The sequence below is a fragment of the Alosa sapidissima genome, chromosome 8 (genome assembly GCF_018492685.1).
Source record: "Alosa sapidissima isolate fAloSap1 chromosome 8, fAloSap1.pri, whole genome shotgun sequence".
Classification (NCBI taxonomy): domain Eukaryota; kingdom Metazoa; phylum Chordata; class Actinopteri; order Clupeiformes; family Clupeidae; genus Alosa; species Alosa sapidissima.
This window is the reverse complement of record NC_055964.1, coordinates 1,319,287-1,337,615: the sequence shown is the minus strand read 5'-3', so window position 1 is coordinate 1,337,615 and position 18,329 is coordinate 1,319,287. Positions and strand designations below refer to the sequence as shown.

At 38.9% G+C, this 18,329-nt stretch overlaps 1 protein-coding gene and 2 long non-coding RNA genes across 4 annotated transcripts in view; 1 reads left to right on the top strand and 2 right to left on the bottom strand.

The window, feature by feature from the left end:
• dnah10 (dynein axonemal heavy chain 10) overlaps positions 1-18,329 on the bottom strand; it is a 313,740-nt gene that overhangs the window by 226,063 nt on the left and 69,348 nt on the right. For both annotated transcript variants that reach the window (XM_042101375.1, XM_042101376.1), the window contains 2 exons: positions 14,027-14,191; positions 13,774-13,940 (listed from right to left, as the gene is read on the bottom strand). In XM_042101375.1, the coding sequence (XP_041957309.1) occupies positions 13,774-13,940; positions 14,027-14,191 (332 nt within the window). The remainder of the gene's footprint in view (positions 1-13,773; positions 13,941-14,026; positions 14,192-18,329) is intronic.
• Positions 3,017-4,543, top strand: LOC121715592. Its single transcript, XR_006033638.1, has 4 exons — positions 3,017-3,389; positions 3,970-4,037; positions 4,282-4,392; positions 4,523-4,543. It is a non-coding gene; the product is annotated as an uncharacterized LOC121715592 (long non-coding RNA).
• Positions 4,830-5,762, bottom strand: LOC121715596. Its single transcript, XR_006033641.1, has 2 exons — positions 4,945-5,762; positions 4,830-4,911 (listed from the first exon to the last, which is right to left on the bottom strand). It is a non-coding gene; the product is annotated as an uncharacterized LOC121715596 (long non-coding RNA).

Below are 18,329 nucleotides of genomic sequence, written 5' to 3'. Positions count from 1 at the left end.
TCAAAGAGTAGGGAATCAGGATGGAGAGAGTCACGTGTGTGTTGCTTTTGCGGGATCGAATCCAGTTTAATGCTAGTTTTCAAAACATATATTTTTTACATGTCTTTTGTCCGAGTGGCTGTAATGTAGCCGAGCGCTCATGGCGTATGAAAAGCGACTTCAAACCGCTTAAAATAACTTGTTTGTGAATGTCTGACAACTGCTGCAGCGCATGCACGTGCAAGGAAACCAGTAGGTGGAGAAACCAGAAGTCACACAACACCGGAACGATTTTAAGGCTATTTCGCATAGGCTACTCAATGGTGCTATTTCACACGCATTATAGCGACCCCCACTCACCGGGGTTAGGTGGAAGGTGTTAATAGACGATTGGCGTAGCCTACAGTGGACTAGGGCTGTCAAAATTGCTCAAAAATGACGTTCGAATATCCCCTCTAAAATAAACACATGTATTCGAATATATTGGAATATCTAGGCTATATTATTTGCTCATTATGTCAGTGACGCGCATCATGTCATCTGTTTTTAACTTTTTGTATGGTTATTGCTTGACAGGGGGGATCCCAAGCAGCTTTCAGCCATAAGGCATTTCCTAATTCACCCGACACTGATATTCAAAATGTTGAAACTATTTCGGCATAGCCAATAAGCAGTTTAATTAAATGTAATGTTAGTTGTAAACAAACGGGCTACTTGGTGAGGCTTGGCCTCACAGATGCGCTCGTGCCTTAAATGGCAATACAAATCTTCACGATAGGCCTATTAACTGACCGCCCGATTCACGTTGGCTGGGGGGCAGGGGCACTGGCGCCTTAATGCAGGGGCTTACCTGGGCTTCAGCCCAGGGGCCTCGACCAATGAGGGGCCTCCTAATAATAATAATGATAATCAATAATAATAAACGGCGTGTCCGTATTCGCGGCGTCACTCTGTAGCCTACTCTGGAGCTATCCTAAATAATTGAGCACATCGTACTGCTCTACAATTACATCCATGCAGAGGCCCCCTTTGTCTTCTCCAATTCTAAAGTGTAGCAAAATGTAACAAAACATAATAAATCCCAACGGGCGAGGAGCTAGAGGAGAGGCTGAAACTGACTCACAAACTTATCATACAAACTCTGGAGATAACGTGGGTAGGATTGAAGCAACGATAAACGAATGACGTGGATTCCTGTAACTGTCCATGAAAACCGAAGGCATAGCAGGTAAATATAGTAGCAAATAGCCTGGAAATGAAACGGCTTTAAAAACATGCATTTCACTTGTCTCATTGGAGTGAACGCATAACATGGGCTGTGGCGCAAAGAAATTTGTGTGCTAACCCATTCGCACATATAATAGTCTATGTTTTCTCCATTGTTAACGTGAGATATGTCTCCATGTAGTGTAGTGATAATGCATAAGGTAGCCATGTTCACGTCACATGAGCCAGCTTGTTCTGTAGGCTAAAAGTATTTCTGTCCCTCCCAAACTGCGTTAAACTGGTGTGTTAAGTAGACAAAATTTCAAAAAACTCCTGGGGAACCCCCCGACATGACAAACGCATGCACTTTTGAAAAGCTTTTAAACGTCCATATGTGTACCCATCTTTTAACTTAGCCTACAGCCAGTGCTGTAAAAGTTCAACGCTTGTTTTCGTGCAGCAGCCTTTTTGATAAGCGATGCCATGGGTAGGCTGACGTGATTCGAGGGCTTTCTGTTCCTGTTTATGTAAAGGTTTTACATAGGCTGAATAATGATAGGCTACACTGCATGTTAACCAAAAGCGCACGCTATGTGTCGGGTCAGATCGCGGGCCGGGTATCATTTAATCATAATTATTTGCGGGCGGGGGGGCTTAAAAAACATATAGCCCAGGGGCCTCGGGTGGTATTAAGGCGTGGGTCATAGTTGTCTAAGCCTCTGCTGTGAGGCCAAACCCATGAACAAAGACGCATTGATATCTACAATAGTTTTTTTTTTTGGCGAAACAAGCTCACAGCCGAACGAGTCATAGCACTGAAGGGAGAGGCAACTGGCATGTGATCTCCCCACGGGCCAATGGATGTACACGTTTTCTCCTGTGCCTTATATTATTTAATCCAGTGTTTTGTCAAGTTGCAAAATGCTATTCGTTTTAACTAATTTTTATGATAGTATGAAGTACTTTTTGTATAGGGTACCATCTTAATTGCTTTATACTCAATACTTGACCAATGGCTATTGCATCTGTCTATTGAAAGTGAGAATGTGGCATGTGATCTACTGTGTAGGCTTCATAAAATAAAATAAACAGATTGCTAATGGCCTACAAGCTGATCTGGGGTGCGTTTCCCATACAACTACAGAGGTTAGCTTTTTACTAACATGCATCGTTCAACTTACTAACATGTAAGTTACGACTGTTTCCCAAAACTGTCGTACTTACATAGTACTGTAAGTTTGGACCATGATAGTTTCCAAACTTCAGTAGTCTGGACTAAGGTGGTTAATGATGTTTAGTAGCACGTAAATGGGCACCTGCACATACTTCTGTGGCGCATCGCGTTAAGGCCGGCAGATGACAGCCGCCGTTGCACAGCAGTTACCAGTCCCCTGTCCAAGAGTTCGAATCTGGGTTAAGATTTTGACAACAATATTGACATCGTTGTTTACCTAAGTTTATCTTTTGTGCAGATCATATCAAAATCAGAATCAGCCTTCTTGGCTTGGTTTGCGTAAACTAACAAGGACCCCCCCTCCATGAAAATCAAAGGCTACATATTCTCAGCTGACTCGTCAAAAAGTGCGCACCACCTTATTATTATCTGCAGGTGTGTGACTTTTACTTATGTGCACATGGCTGCAAATTGACTTTTAATTTATGTATTTTCTGCCTTGGGCAATTTAAAATATGGATGTATGGTGGTTAGAATTGTAAATATCAATTAGAAACCTAAATATATTTATAATTATTCATTTGCAAACAAATAACTGGCGTCAGTGACGTCTTTGACATGAAGATCCCTGGAACTATGCTTCTACTAGCATTCACTCTCAAAAATAGGGGTACGGTTGGGGTACATTTTTGTTCTTTTAGGTACAACTTTTGACCCTGTACCTTAAAGGGAACAAAATTGAGCCCCTAAAGTACTAATATGTACCGTTCCTGGATCATTAATGTACCTTTTCGCAAAGGGACCATATTTGTACCTAAGGGTACAAAAAATACATGGCCTGTCACTCAAAAGTTGTTGGGGGAGGAGATTCGGGACGGGAGCAACCGTTATTTTTTATTTTTTATTCCCTTAACTTTGTTCATTTCACACACCAAGAAATGGAGCAACTTTCAGTGAGGAGCTTGGTGTGAGAAAACACATGTGCAGGATGGAATAATCTTTGTGGAAGAGGAGGCAAAGCTATTCAGAGGTAAGGTGTAGTTGCAATTTATCGAAATTCGGTTTGTAAATTGTAAATAGCCTACTGTTACAGTAATGGAGTCAAATTGTTGGCTTAAAGGCTAACATTAGCATTCGCTAGAAACTTAGCCTAGGTTAGCTATGAATTCAGATATTTTTAAATGGAGTTCAAACTCCTTCAATAATGCATGTGTATCTATGTCAATGTTACGTTTTTGTGGAAGCCAACTTTCACTAGCAATCATTATCCTAACTAGCTTAGCCCATAGATATATGAGCATATCCTAGCACTGTTAGCCATACATATTTGCTAACTTCCCTGAAAGGCTGGTTTAATATCAACGGTAGTGCAGGTGAAAGAAGCCTGGTATGTGCATACATGCAGTAAGCATGATCACTCTCAACACTGTCATTTTGTTTAGGTGAAAATGAATTAGTTGAGTTGCCTATGTTCACCAGAACATCCTGTTTGTCATTGCTTATCTAGTTAGAAGCTAGAGGGAGCAACTCAGAACCATTCTATAATGTTATAAAGTTACTCAGAGCTTGATAATGGTCTAACGTAAATCTAACGTTAATCCTTCTCACAGATACCCACCAAGGCAGAATATGGCCACTTGGAAGTAAGCTTACCTTTCCTAAAGGATCTAATGGCTATGTAAGTTACCCAACTTGGTGGTTTTTTTGTAATGGTATTTTTCTTATTGATGTTAAATACATATAGAAAAGTATTGCATAATAAATTATGCAAATTATAATAATACAGACAACTTTCAGATTTTTTTTTTTGTCCAATAGCAATTTATATATTGGTTAAGATTATCTTTGTGCTATTTCATTGTTGTGTCATTTTGTTTAATTATATTATTCTATTGCATGGCATTTGTCTCTCAAACACATAGTGGATTACGCAGCTTTCGTTCATGAAGATCCGGTGAAAAGGAGTAAGGAGAAGTTTGGGAGAGTCAGCCGGTCCATGGAACTTGTAATGACTCAGCGCTGATCTATGCCAGGTGAGCAGATTGATATAGTTACATACATGTATTAGACAAGGTATTTTACACAATCTGTCTGAGGCTATTTATTTGTGTGGTTGAAAAAAATCTTATTCTGAGGTTTGTGTTTGCATTTTGCTTCCAACAGATGTAAAACCCCTGCTGGCATTGGTGAGGCTACCACTGCTATTGAAAATATGTGTACATCCTGTAGCTCAAGTAAGGTTCCAGTCTAGGTCAAAGTGGATATATGCAGAGGAACAGAAGTTGAAGAGGGGGAAAACAGCAGCCTCCACTGCTGTTGACCTTTACTTAGCACACTCTCCTGAAGAATATGTTGGATTTCTGCCAGTTTTTGAAATTTAACTTTGGTGCCTTTTGAGACTCTTGCCTTTTTAATGGCTCGCCTCATGATTGGAAGGATTGGAGTGTATTTTCTGATTGATTGATTTATTGGTGAGGTAATGAATATTGTAACAATATATTGTACATTTTTACAGGCTTGCTAATATTTCCCAAAGGCTTGCACATTGTGTTCTGAGATACTACTCTAAAATGTTGCTATATGACTCATTACATCACACATATCGTTCACTCAATTCTATGGTGTATGCACTGTGAATGAGATCTAAGATCATAGCTACTAAGTTACTGCAAGGACTTTGTTAATTTTGCAACGTGTAATGGTTATGGCAAGCAGATACTATATTTTCATCACTCATACACGAGTATTAACATGAACTTGAAAGCATACAAGGTTTGTTGGAGTAATTACTAACTCAAATATTGGTATTTTATAGATCATATAAAGGTGTTATTAGTGCTATCGTGCAAATTAATATATTTTTTTCCTTCTGCGTATAAACACAATGTGGCTACTCAGGCAAAATATTGTAAACCAAAGTGTTTTATTATTTACACTTACATTGAGTCATAACATTGAGTCATAACATGTTTTACGTGAATATGTATATTGATATGGATATAAGATACTTTGATGTTTTGATATGAATGTGTTTTTAATATGAACATGTTAACATTTATTGTACCTGTATTCATGTGAAGTATTGTGTGTAATATCCCCCCAGAATAAACATTTAAATGTACTTATTGGTTGTGCATATATTTTAGTTATACCACCTTAAATTTTCACTGGGGTTGTACCCTTAAAGTACAGAATAGTACCTTTTAAGGGTACTATGTGATAATGATATATACAGGTACATTTTAGTCATTGCAGGTACACAAGTGTACCTTGATGGGTACAGATGGCTAGGGTACACAAATGTACCTGCATTCATGGGTACAGTATTGTACTTCAAAAGGGTACTGCCCCAGCGACAAGCATTTGTACCGACTTAGGTACACACTGGTACTTCCATTTCTTAGAGTGTTCTACCACAGGTCGAGAGGTGTAGTTGTAACTACACAACTTTACGATAGTGGTTGCGAACGTTCGTTGCTACTATGGTTTTGGGAAACACTAACGTAGTGTAACGATGCATTGGACTATGTAAGTTCCAAATATGAATGTAATTCTGCGGCATAAAGCAGATGTATTTGTTTATTGTACAGAAAAATAAAAATGACATGTCAAGCAGTCAATTGACTACATTGCAGTCAAGAAGTAGGGCAAATTAATTTACGAAACCAAAATTCATCATAGTTGTCTAAGCCTCTATAGCGTAGCCTGTTAAAAACGTCGCAGAAGCCTACCCAAGGCTACAGATTAATTCGGAACAGTTATTTCTCTACTGGCTCAATTATCACGCACTGTTTTGATTTGCGTAGTTGCGTTAAACCAACACTGACAATAATGTAGACAGCAAATTTCGATTTCCGTTACCACCGTGTAGTCAAGCCTTAAGCCATACCCAAGTAGCCTAAATTTATTAATTACTCCCGAGGCCTTTGCAAGTCAGCATCTCCGACGGTAGTCTACCCTATTAAAAATATACGTTTTCGATGTCCCAAACGGAGAGCCATACTTTATTGTTTTTAACAATCGCTATGCTACTCACCAAAATGTATGGGAACATGATGAAGTATCCAACTGTCGTGTGTTAAATTATTGTGATTATGAGCCAGTGGTTTTCAAACATTATGCGTGACTCGGACATCTAACGAAATGCAACAGGCTCATATCATCCTCGCATTCTCAAAATGAGGACATACAGACTGCTCAGATAACAGGTGTACCTCCAGTTTTGCACGGTTTTAGTCAAGTTATAGGCCGGTTTTAGTCAAGTTATAGGCCTGTTTACCTTTAAAGGTTCTGCATTCTGCATTTTGCAATGAGCAGTGCTTTCCCTTTTTTAACGAATTTTTATAATAGTATGAAGTATTTTTTGTATAGGCTACTATCTTAATCTTGGAATATGGGGAGGGAAGTGGCAGTGTTTTTTTGCGCGTCTGCAGAAGTCAGCCAAATATGAATGTAATTATGCGGCATAAAGCAGATGTATTTGTTTATTGTACAGAAAAATAAAAATGACATGTCAAGCAGTCAATTGACTACATTGCAGTCAAGAAGTAGGGCAAATTAATTTACGAAACCAAAACGTGGTCATAGTTGTCTAAGCCTCTATTGCGTAGCCTGTTAAAAACGTCGCTAGATAGTATTAAATCGCCAACAACATTGTTTTCTGCCTGTACCCAAGGCTACAGATTACTTCTGAACAGTTATTTCTCTACTGGCTCAATTATCACACAAGACACTGTTTTGATTTCCGTAGTTGCGTTACCCCCAACACTGACAATAACGTAGCCTAGACAGCAAATTAAGATATTTTTTCGTTTTGTGGAGCGGCACCGGTAGGCTAACAAAAGCAGATTTCGATTTTCGTTACCACCGTGTAGTCAAGCCTTAAGGCATACCCAAGTAGCCTAAATCGAGGTAATGTTTAATTATGCATGATTTATTTTGTTATTGAATTCGTAGGCTGGGATTCCTCTAGGCAACAATTATGTTTAACGGTAGCCTCCTGCTTTTTCAGAAGGGGCGGCAGGCAGGCTACTGACAGAGCGATGTACAGTGGCAGAGTGACGCACAGTGACTGAAAGTGGTACTAAAGTTTCACGCAGCTTCACGCCGCGTAATGCGCGACTGAAGTGGCCATTTAAAAGCAACGCCCACTGTAGGGCTAGGCTACTGCTATTTTGTTGACTGCTGTACCATTGAGGACTATTATGAGTTCTGTCCATCATTGGTGGTAGGACAAATTACTGCAATTAAATGATACCCCAAATCACTTTTCACAATTCACAATATCGTATCGGTATCGGCCACAACAAACCAATAAATATCGGTTATCGTTATCGACACTAAAATTCCATATCGGTGCATCTCTAGTTAATTGAGCCCCATTGGATTAGCTAAGGGCGGTGAGCCAAACGCATGCGGGCCAGCATGGTGTCATAACTGAAGTGGAGCCTTTTCTCTGTGTCGAGAGGAGCTGGTAGGGGGACAGTTGGTAATAATAATAATAACTAGAAAATGTAATTCAAAGGAAGGAATTACCATTGCATGTAAATGCAATAAGGCTGCTGTGTAAAACATTGTATTAAAATACAAATTACTTACAGTATGATTATTGAGATTAGGGGCAGCCGTGGCCTACTGGTTAGTGCTTCGGACTTGTAACCGGAGGGTTGCTGGTTCGAACCCTGACCAGTAGGCACGGCTGAAGTGCACTTGAGCAAGGCACCTAAACCCGAGTGCCACTGTTGTTGCAGGCAGCTCACTGCGCTGGGATTAGTGTGTGCTTCACCTTACTGTGTGTTCACTGTGTGCTGAGTGTGTTTCACTAATTCACGGATTGGGATAAATGCAGAGACCAAATTTCCCTCACGGGATCAAAAGAGTATATATACTTACTATACTTATATTACATAGACAGTATCTTGAAAACCACTTACTAGGTTAGATGTTAGCTTAGAATATATTACAGTCAGTATAAATAAATTGTTAATTCAATATTGATCAATATCCTTTGTTTTAATATAGTACAGTAGAAACAACTACAGGATGATACTCAGAATACACTAATGAACACTTAACAACCATTCTACATGGTTGAAACCAAAATATATTTAGATATTTACCAGTGGTAATTCGGAACAGGCAGCAACAGCTAGAGATCTCAGTTAATGGTAACAGTTTACACTTGATGGTGATATAGACTGAAGAATAAAATAGTCAGCCCTTCAGACAATCAGTTTTAGACAGAACTTAGGTTAGAATCTTAATTTCCAAACAGTACAGCTCAGGGGCCGTATTCACAAAGAATTTTAAGGCTAAAAGTAGCTCCTAACTGGCGAATTTAGGAGCAACTCCTAAAAATAATGGGCGTGTCACTCCTAACTTTAGGACTCCTAATTTTTTTCACTAAAGTAATTCACGAAGCATTTTAGACCTAAAAGTAGCACCTAAGTCTGGGACAGCTTAAAAGAAGTCAAGAGGACTCCTAACTCACTAAGACCTATTCACAAACCCTTTTTGGGGCATTTCACGTTAAACAGGAGCTTCCAATCGCGAGGGAACAATTTTGCATTGTAGGCATAAAAGGGATGCAATAACGCCACCAACAACAACCAAAACTACTCATTGTCAACATCTAAATTAAATGTAATGCTTCATTGTGAATCAAATTAAAATGTTCTCCTCTTTGCAAACGTAGGCATAGGCTATGGTGACAGGTTAATTTAATAATGTTGCAAAGATACTGGATAAATCCGCATAGGCTACTAGGCTATTAGCCTTACTCTTGATTCATTTAGGCTAGGCCTTTTTATTCAGTTATTCATCATCTTCCATCCTTATGTAGTGCACGCATTCTCAGACCTGTCACCTGTCACTCATCATCGTAAGGAAGGTGTTTGGAATCATTCCCGCGTTACAATCATCAGCCAATCAAGGTGGTCACTTCAGTCAAGCTCGTGCGTGAGTAATGACGTCATCCATAGCAACGAAGACTCACTCTTAGTTTAGGAGTTGTCATTTTTCCTTACTAAGAGTAGGTCTGAAAGGCTTTGTGAATAACTTTGAAGAGAAAACTCCTAGCTAAAATATTTTTGTGCGATTTAGGAGTACTCCTAGTGGTAAGATAAAAGGCTTTGTGAATACGGCCCCTGGTCTACAGAACAGCTACTAAGTTTCACAGATGTCACAGCACAGGTATGATTCAAAGGTATGAATGGTTGACAGATATGATTTACAGGTATGTTTGTTTCATATGGTTGTCAGTATAGTTGTCAGTAAGTTGTTACGCATCAATATTGTTTGTCTGTTTAATTTAAGGCCATTTCCGCAACTAAGGCTATTTAATGGCCAGAGCATTGTGTGTTATAGAAACTTAAATATGTTTTTTAAAATCTATGCTAGTAAGATATTCTAAAACCTTCAAAGGTGGGACCTTACTAAAAACATCAGCTATAGAATTTTGATGATAAAATTGTTGTCTTTTGGTTTTCAAAATGGCATTATAGTATAGTCACGCATCAATATAGGTCTCAGAGTAGATCTCAGGATAATCTCAGTATAGTTCAATGTGCACAGATATGTTGAGATATGTTTGTAGGAGAGTATGTTAGCAGGTATGTTGCTAGAAATATTGTCAGCAATGTTGTCCGTGATGTATGATTGACAGGTGTGCACACAGACAGGTACATGGTCATCACTACACTGGTCTGGTCTGGAACCTAAAATACAAAAGCAAATAAGTTAAACAGTTATACCAAAAAAAAGGAATGTCTGCAATTGTACACTTGCTCAATACAACTTAAATATATAAGTCATGTTGTTGTTGCAATCAAGCTGTTAGTGGTACTTATACTAGCCTATAGTATTTCATTGCAAGCAAAGCAGCATTCTGTGTTCTATTCATTTCATTTTAAGGCAGGTGATACTGAAATCTCTGATAACAGATCAATCAACAACAATTAAATTAATTGTTGCTAGGTTACGGGGACGCTGGCGAGACACGTCGCTCCGTCTGGAATCATGTTTTTGTTTGTTTTTATGTAATGTTCGTAATTTTATGTAATGTTCTGTTAATTTTTTGTATTTATTTTTCTAATTAAATGCAATCACTCTTTATTTATGTTATTTTCGATCGTTTTTGTGTTATTCTTAGTCCTTCTTTCTGATTAAAAAACTCGGCTGACACCATCAACGTCAAGTTAACGTTAACCAGCTTCCATTGGGCTGATGAGCGCTTTGGCTAGCCTGCCTTAAGTCCCTCATCCATCCGTGACGCTGCACATCCAATGTCTGGACAGAGGGATTGCTCAGCAAAGGTGCCCAACATTAATCTGCAAGAGAACTGCAGCTGCCACGACCACCGAGCTGCGGCTGACATGTGAGCTGCCATGCTAGCATCTTCTACCTTTAGGTGCCTGGAGTCTGGATTGAGTGCTAAGGAACTCTGATGACAGCATCAACCATGAAACAACAAACAACAAACGGTCGCTGTCTAGGACCACCGAGCTGATAATCAGCAGGGTCGCCCATCACAAATTCGGACTGTCTTGTTCTTCCAGTGCTCTCCAGACTGCCGGGTAGGTCAGTTATAAAGAACTTTGTTGGCGTTGCATCGGTTGTGAAGACACAGCTGTGCGCAGCTTTCACGCGGGTCATCATTGCCCTTGGACATTTTCAGCTGGTTTGGAATTTGGACTAATTTAACATGATTTTTTTTTTTTTTTTAAATTGATTTTCTTTTTACTTTTTATTTGTTAATTTGTTTTTTGTCTTTCTTGTATGTCTTGGTGTCACGGGTACGCTGGCGACGCCGCTGCGTCCGGCATATTTTGTTATTTTTTAAATGTATTTGTCATGTCTTGATGTTACGGGCATGCTGGCGACTACACCGCTCCATCCGGCATCTTTTGTCTTTTTGTTATGTGTCTTGTTTGTGGAGCGCTTTGGGTTGCACTCTGTGCATGTTAAATGCGCTTTAAAAATAAAACTGACTTGACTTGACTTAAATGTGTGCTTTGTGTGGTAATGATAGGTAGATGTTTGGTATTTGTACTGCTAGGTCCACGATTTCCAGTGAATACAAACATGATTCAAACTCTGACCAGGTTTGGTTGGCAGCATAAGACACCATGGTGATACAGCGACGCTAAAACAGAGCCACTTTCGTGTCACAGCATACCCTGGCTTAGAGCGCAACATACCTTGCTAACCCACTAATCGAGATTGTAGTATAGCCCGCTGGTGCAAACGGCTGCAGCTTCACAAATATTCAGCACTACACAGCACTAAAGCATGGTAGCATGGAGCGTGTCCTAACAGTAGGCTATAAACAAACTATGATAGCAGCTACCATGACAGTGTTTATATAAGAATAAACAATTCAATTACTAGTTAGATGCTAGGTCAATAGTAAGCTTCTAGATGTTAGCTGCTAACACTTTCACTAGATATAGTAGATAAATTACTATATATACTAGATATATTTCATATACATATCATAATGTTTGACGACATAAATTACTCAAACTCTGAACGGGAACACTTACCTTGGCTGTAATTTGAGAAATGTGCCTCAAAGGCGAGCAGACGATAAGAATCCATCCTAGGCTCCATTGAAGATAGCTTGGACAGCGTTGTTTAATGTCTTTCAGCTGGAGTTTAATTAGCAGTCACGTCACAAACAGAGATGTAGTGGTAAAATAAAGGTGGGTAGGTGAGGTGGACTGTGCAATACGGTATCAGAGTTTTAAAAAAGGCATGCAGAACATGTCTACAACGTCTGCCAGCACGTCTTTTTGGAACGTTGCCTAATGCTAACTAACTAGCTAACTAAAATGACAGCAATCGTTCAGGACTCAGCTCGTTAAATATGACTTTGACCGACAAAAGTAGTTCATTTGGCATTACAATAGAATAGGTCATCCTTCTAGGCTTTGTAATTTGCCTTTAGTTTGCAGCAGTGGTTTAATATTAGTCAGGATAGGACTTGGCTGATTGAGTTTTCCTATGCCACTACCAACATTGTTGACAGTGAAGGTCCCGCCCCTTCCTTGATTTGAATTGGCTAGCAAGAGAGTAGTGACATTGACAAGCCCAGCGCTGTTCTAAAAGTTGAACAGATTTTAACTTTCAGCGCTCAGAGCTCCGCGGAAAAAAACGGTCAGCGCCGAGAGCGTTTTTCCGCAGAGGGCGCTGAGCGCTGTGAACGCTGAACTTAATAGGATTTTTTGTATAGAAAATAGCCGCAGTCGGCGCAAAAAATGCCACCCCCGTTTGCACATTCAGCTACCACCACAAATTTAATTCAATTCTGTGGGAAACATTCATTATATTAAGTATAACACTTAAATAAGGAGACCTTTAAAACCTAAGTGAAGAATGAAGGTGTTTTGTACAGCTGGCCCTCGACCTCATCTCTCATTTTTTATTCTTTATGTGGAAAATTAAAAGGTTTTGATAAGGCTTTATTTTAAAGGAGAATTATATAACTTTTCAAACTTACACATTCCAAGCACCAATGTTACATAATAACTTTGTTGCAAGTGTGAGTTCAACTCGCACTCAGAGCACCTACCAAAACAGTTGCAATATAGCCCACTTTAAAGGAGAATTCCAATGTTTTTCAACCTGGGGCATTTCATCTGCTAATATCAGCAATGGATTCATAAAGGAGCAGCTGCACTGCAAAAACTGCTTATCTAACAAAATCTAACCAAGTGTTATTAATCTTATATCAAGATAAAAAAAACTAGTTGGTATTGTTTTCAGTATAAAGACTTACCTAGTGCTTTTTTATGAAATCATTTGACTTAATTTAAAAAAAAAAGACTTATTTTAAGACATCTCATCTTGAAAACAAGCAAATTTGTCCTAAAAACAAGCAAATTTGTCTGACAGTGCGTTGAGCAAATTTGTCTTGATAAGACTCCTTAAAATAAGTTAAAGTCTTCTTAAATTAAGTCAAAATTATCTTTTGAGAGGGCGCTACGTAAGTCTTTTCATACTAAAAACAATACCAAATAGATGTTTTAATCTTAATATAAGATCAATAACACTTGGTTAGAATTCATTTTTTGCAGTGTGGCTACAATGCAAAAAATGAAATCTAACCAAGTGTTATTAATCTTATAATAAGGTCAAAAAACTATTTTATTTATCTTGATATAAGATTAATAATCTTGGTTAGATTTTACAAGATAAGCAGTTTTTGCAGAATATCATCAAAGACAATTGACATCAGCCTACTGTATGCCCATATGCCCCCTACTAAATGGATACTGAACAGATTTTCTGAATGGATATTAGGTAAGGTCAGTGACTTGGCTGCTGGTGACTTACCTTATTAAAATGATGCAAGATCAGCAGAGATAACCTTTTTGATCAACTGAGACTCCTCATAAAAAAAAACACAGTAATACCTGAGGAACTTGTCTTCCTGAAGGGAAACATTGCGGGCCAACTCAGGGACAGAGTAACCCAACTGTTCCATATACTTTGTCTCAGAGATTATTTCTTTCAATTCTGGAGCGAAGTTCACCACATAACGTATTCCTCTTTCCAAATCCCGGTCAGATGCAGGGGCAACCTATAAAAAACAAATGTAATTTTAAATGCTATGCCCATCCCATGTGAATAAAAAATATGATTGCTGTATGATTGATTTTAACTCACAATGTCAGTGTCTACGGAGATGACTTCTGCACAATTGATCACAGTCAGCAATGTTCGTTTCATTAATAGTGGTAGGCTTAGTTCAGTTTCCTCTCGCCAGCGTTCATACTTCTTGACTTCATAGTCCCTCATACACATTCCAACTTCCAGATATTTGGCTTTCACCTTAACAAGTGGAAATGGAATAGGCCAATTTCAACAAACTTTTTGAAATAACTAATAGAATACAATATGTAAAGAATAAAAAGGAAATACAAAGCATTAATGAAGAAGCCTTCTAAAATGGAGAAAATAACAGTAACAAAATTGTCTAAAGATGAAGCTGAAATAACAAGAGTAAACTAGACTGCACTTCAGACATTAGGATCATTTAGATAGGACATTTTAGAAATTAGGAATATTCTAAGGCCCAATTTACACCAAAGATTCGCAACAAGACAAAACCGTTGCAGAAAGGAAATCCAGTGGTGTGAATTAGATGTTGCACATCGTTGCAAGCCATCGCGAAACATTCACCATGTCTAGTCACAGTAACACTGCAAAAACTGCTTATCTAACAAAATCTAACCAAGTGTTATTAATCTTATATCAAGATAAAAAAAACAGTTGGTATTGTTTTCAGTATAGACCCTTTCATCAATAAAAACAAAAACAATGCTTGAACATTCTATTTGGGCCCCAATCTACTTCCTCTCCATTAAGATAACATATGGAATGTTAAAAAGGAAGTCTTGTGGGGCCAACTATGATGCTGATAATGGAACTCTCTTGAAAGGGCCCATAAAGAGACTTACCTAGCGCTTTCTTGTGAAATCATTTGACTTAATTTTTAAAAAAATTGACTTATTTTAAGACATCTCATCTTGAAAAGAAGCAAATTTGTCTGCCAGTGCGTTGAGCAAATTTGTCTTGATAAGACTCCTTAAAATAAGTTAAAGTCTTCTTAAATTAAGTCAAAATGATCTTTTGAGAGGGCGCTAGGTAAGTCTTTTCATACTAAAAACAATACCAAAAAGATTTTTTAATCTTAATATAAGATCAATAACACTTGGTTAGAATTCATTTCTTGCAGTGAAGGTTTTAGAATGTTGCAGCAAGTGGCTGGTTTATAGAATGTTGCAGCTCATCTCATTGCGAATCGTTGGTGTGAATAGGCCTTTAGGTTTGATCTGTGGTAGCATTATTTTCTCCAACCCAACTGGAAATTGAATCTAATTTTCAAACTTAAAATGTTTTCAAATGATCATGTTCTTTTAATATTTGGTTAAATGTATTATCTAAAGTAATGCCAGTGTTTGTACTGTAGGTTATACTAATTTACTCTTATGCTGTTGTACTGTTATACTGTTGTATGCTCACAATGCAGTTCCAGTCTCCATAATATGTGTTTAATATGGACGACATCACCAGATTAGGTGTCTTGATCATTTACCCTAAATCAATGCATTGCAAGTTTGTGCATGTGTAATATTGTGGATTTTACTTTCCTATCATGACAATGAAACGATAACCATGAGTAAAGGCCCGTACACACCAGATACGATACGAAATAACAGTGCGAAAATGCGAAAAATTTGTGTGCGAAATTTTCGCACTTAAAGTGTACACTGCAAAAAATGAATACTAACCAAGTGTTATTGATCTTATATTAAGATTAAAAAATCTATTTGGTATTGATTTTAGTATGAAAAGACTTACCTAGCGCCCTCTCAAAAGATCATTTTGACTTAATTTAAGAAGTCTTATCAAGACAAATTTGCTCAAAGCACTGGCAGACAAATTTGCTTGTTTTTAGGACAAATTTGCTTGTTTTCAAGATGAGATTAAGTCAAATGATTTCACAAGAAAGCGCTAGGTAAGTCTCTTTATTCTGAAAACAATACCAACTATTTTTTTCTATCTTGATATAAGATTAATAACACTTGGTTAGATTTTGTTAGATAAGCAGTTTTTGCAGTGTACACACCAAGTCCGATGCGATTATTTTAATATTTTGCATTCTATTTCGCACTCACGTCACGCAGGTTCACACAGCGACTTTCAGTAAGCAGGGAGAACTCATAAAATCATCAAGATTTGAAACAGATTATAGCCTTGATATGGAACCGTGCATTGGCTTGAAAGGTGCTGGGGAAATTAAAGCTTACGGCCATCCCTTGTCTATTCTACTTGTGCTATTGTGATAATTGTGCAGTCGAACCACTGATGGAACACATAAGTTGGTTGGGCTCATTAGTGCACCCATACACCCACCCCACTACACAACACACACGCAACCAGATTCTAACGCTAGGCGGGAAGGGACATGATTTATAAGGGGGGTTCACCCTTTATTATGACATCCCGTTATTACGACAACCCTCTATTACGACATACCGTTATTACGACATGCCCCTAGTCCGATTTTTTTTAGTACCGCTATTCCGACATAGGCTACCAATCCTCATTTTCAATTTATCTCTGCAGTTCCTGTATCCTATCAAATTCCAACATCCTAGATGCATGGATGAGCTTTAGTCATGTCATCTGCACCTGCAGCTATATACATCAACAATCCACCCGCCATCCACTAAACAATGTTTTTCCCAATAATTGATATCGGCACACATTTCAGTCAAAACCTTAGGTGATTTTGAACTGGCCATGTGAATAAATGTTACACATTATGTAAAACACAGGTAGCTCTCCTCATTTTATTCTCTAAGCTCTCAGGGGAAAACGGTCGGAAACAGGCCCGTCGCTAGAAGGCAAGCAAACCAAGCAATTGCTTGGGGCCCCGAGCTGGCCAGGGGCCCCAAGACAACGACTGGTTAAGAATAAAATGCAACGACAAACTGTGAGCGCCCCTTTGATAGTCAATGCAGTAAAGTGCAACGACACTGTTACCGGCAATACCGGGATCCCCCTCAAGGGGGCCCCTCTCAGTAGTCGCTGACAGCAGCCAGCCAGCCAGGTTTGTGGTTTCTGCTGCTGCCGCGAAAATATAAAACCTTGTCAGTCATAATGAAGCGGAGTTATGCGTCCGGAAGCCAGAAGAGAAAGGAAGAGGATGACAAGAACAAACAAGATAGTGGTAAGTGATAAATTACACTGGATAAAATAGCTCTACTTGTCTTGTACAAATGGTGTAATGTCGCAGTAGGAAGGCTAGCCTAGCAAAAAATGTTAATGTTAACTACCTGCCTGACGGCCCATGCTGCTTGTAACACACTAGAACAGTTAACGCAAAAAAAATTTCCGAACGGACAGAATATGGTTACATCCTGTAATATGTTTATTAACGGAATAAGGAAGACGCAGATCTGTTCCAGAATCACTGTTTATCGTATTTAATGACATAACATTGCTATAGCTTTGTAATAGGTTTTGATGAAAGTGGCATAGCTTCTCTGCTGTACTAACTATTCGACCGTGATAATCTATTTACCAAATGGGGGTTAGGAAAACCACACGATAAATTCTGTGCATCAAAGCCGACTGGAACATTCATGTCTAGTAGTATTCATGCACGCCAGCTGTTTACTGTCTTTAAAGCACCAGGTGCGTCTTCGAGATATTATTCCAAAGGGGACAGATAGGCTACTGCACTTAAAACTTTAAACGATTGAACGAACCTTCCTGGACTTTGTAATTGCGACCAGTGACTGCATTGGGTGAACGAAGCTGAAGTTGAAACTTAGGCTCCATGGCACATAGACTGTGGGCTCGTAGCCTGACGAGCCAGACCCACATTAAAATGTAGGGTCTGGACACTCACCGTTCGCAGTGCTCAGTCCGAGGGGCGGGATAATCAGTTGTCTTTCAAATTCCCTCTGCACGGAATAGGACAGCGGCAGCACTATGAGTCCCATGCGTTTCCCACTAGCGGAGCTAGTTGGCTAGTTCAAACGTTTGCCAACTTAATAAAAGCTTAACTCGTGTCACACTGTTCGCCAGCAGCAACATCCATCTTATTTGTTTTCAAGTAGCAGGGAATTCAAGCCAAACCGTTGCAACTCTGCCATCAATCATTATGTTAAGCCCACCTAACGACTCTATACACGATTTCACTGGCCTGATTAAGTTTCGATTTCTGGAGCTCTCAAGCCAACGGAGAGTTGCTAGACTAGCCCTGGCAGCAAATGTAATTCGCTGCCACTAGGGGCGCGTCTAGATTTCTAGGCTAGTGGGCTCGCCCTTCTATGAATTGAAAAAGACTACAAGCTGCCCCACCGAGTTTGCGATAAAGTAAGCAAGAAAAGGGTTTTTAAGTCAGGATATGGCAAGTCAATGGCATTTATTCGTCCAAAGTTACAGACCAGTT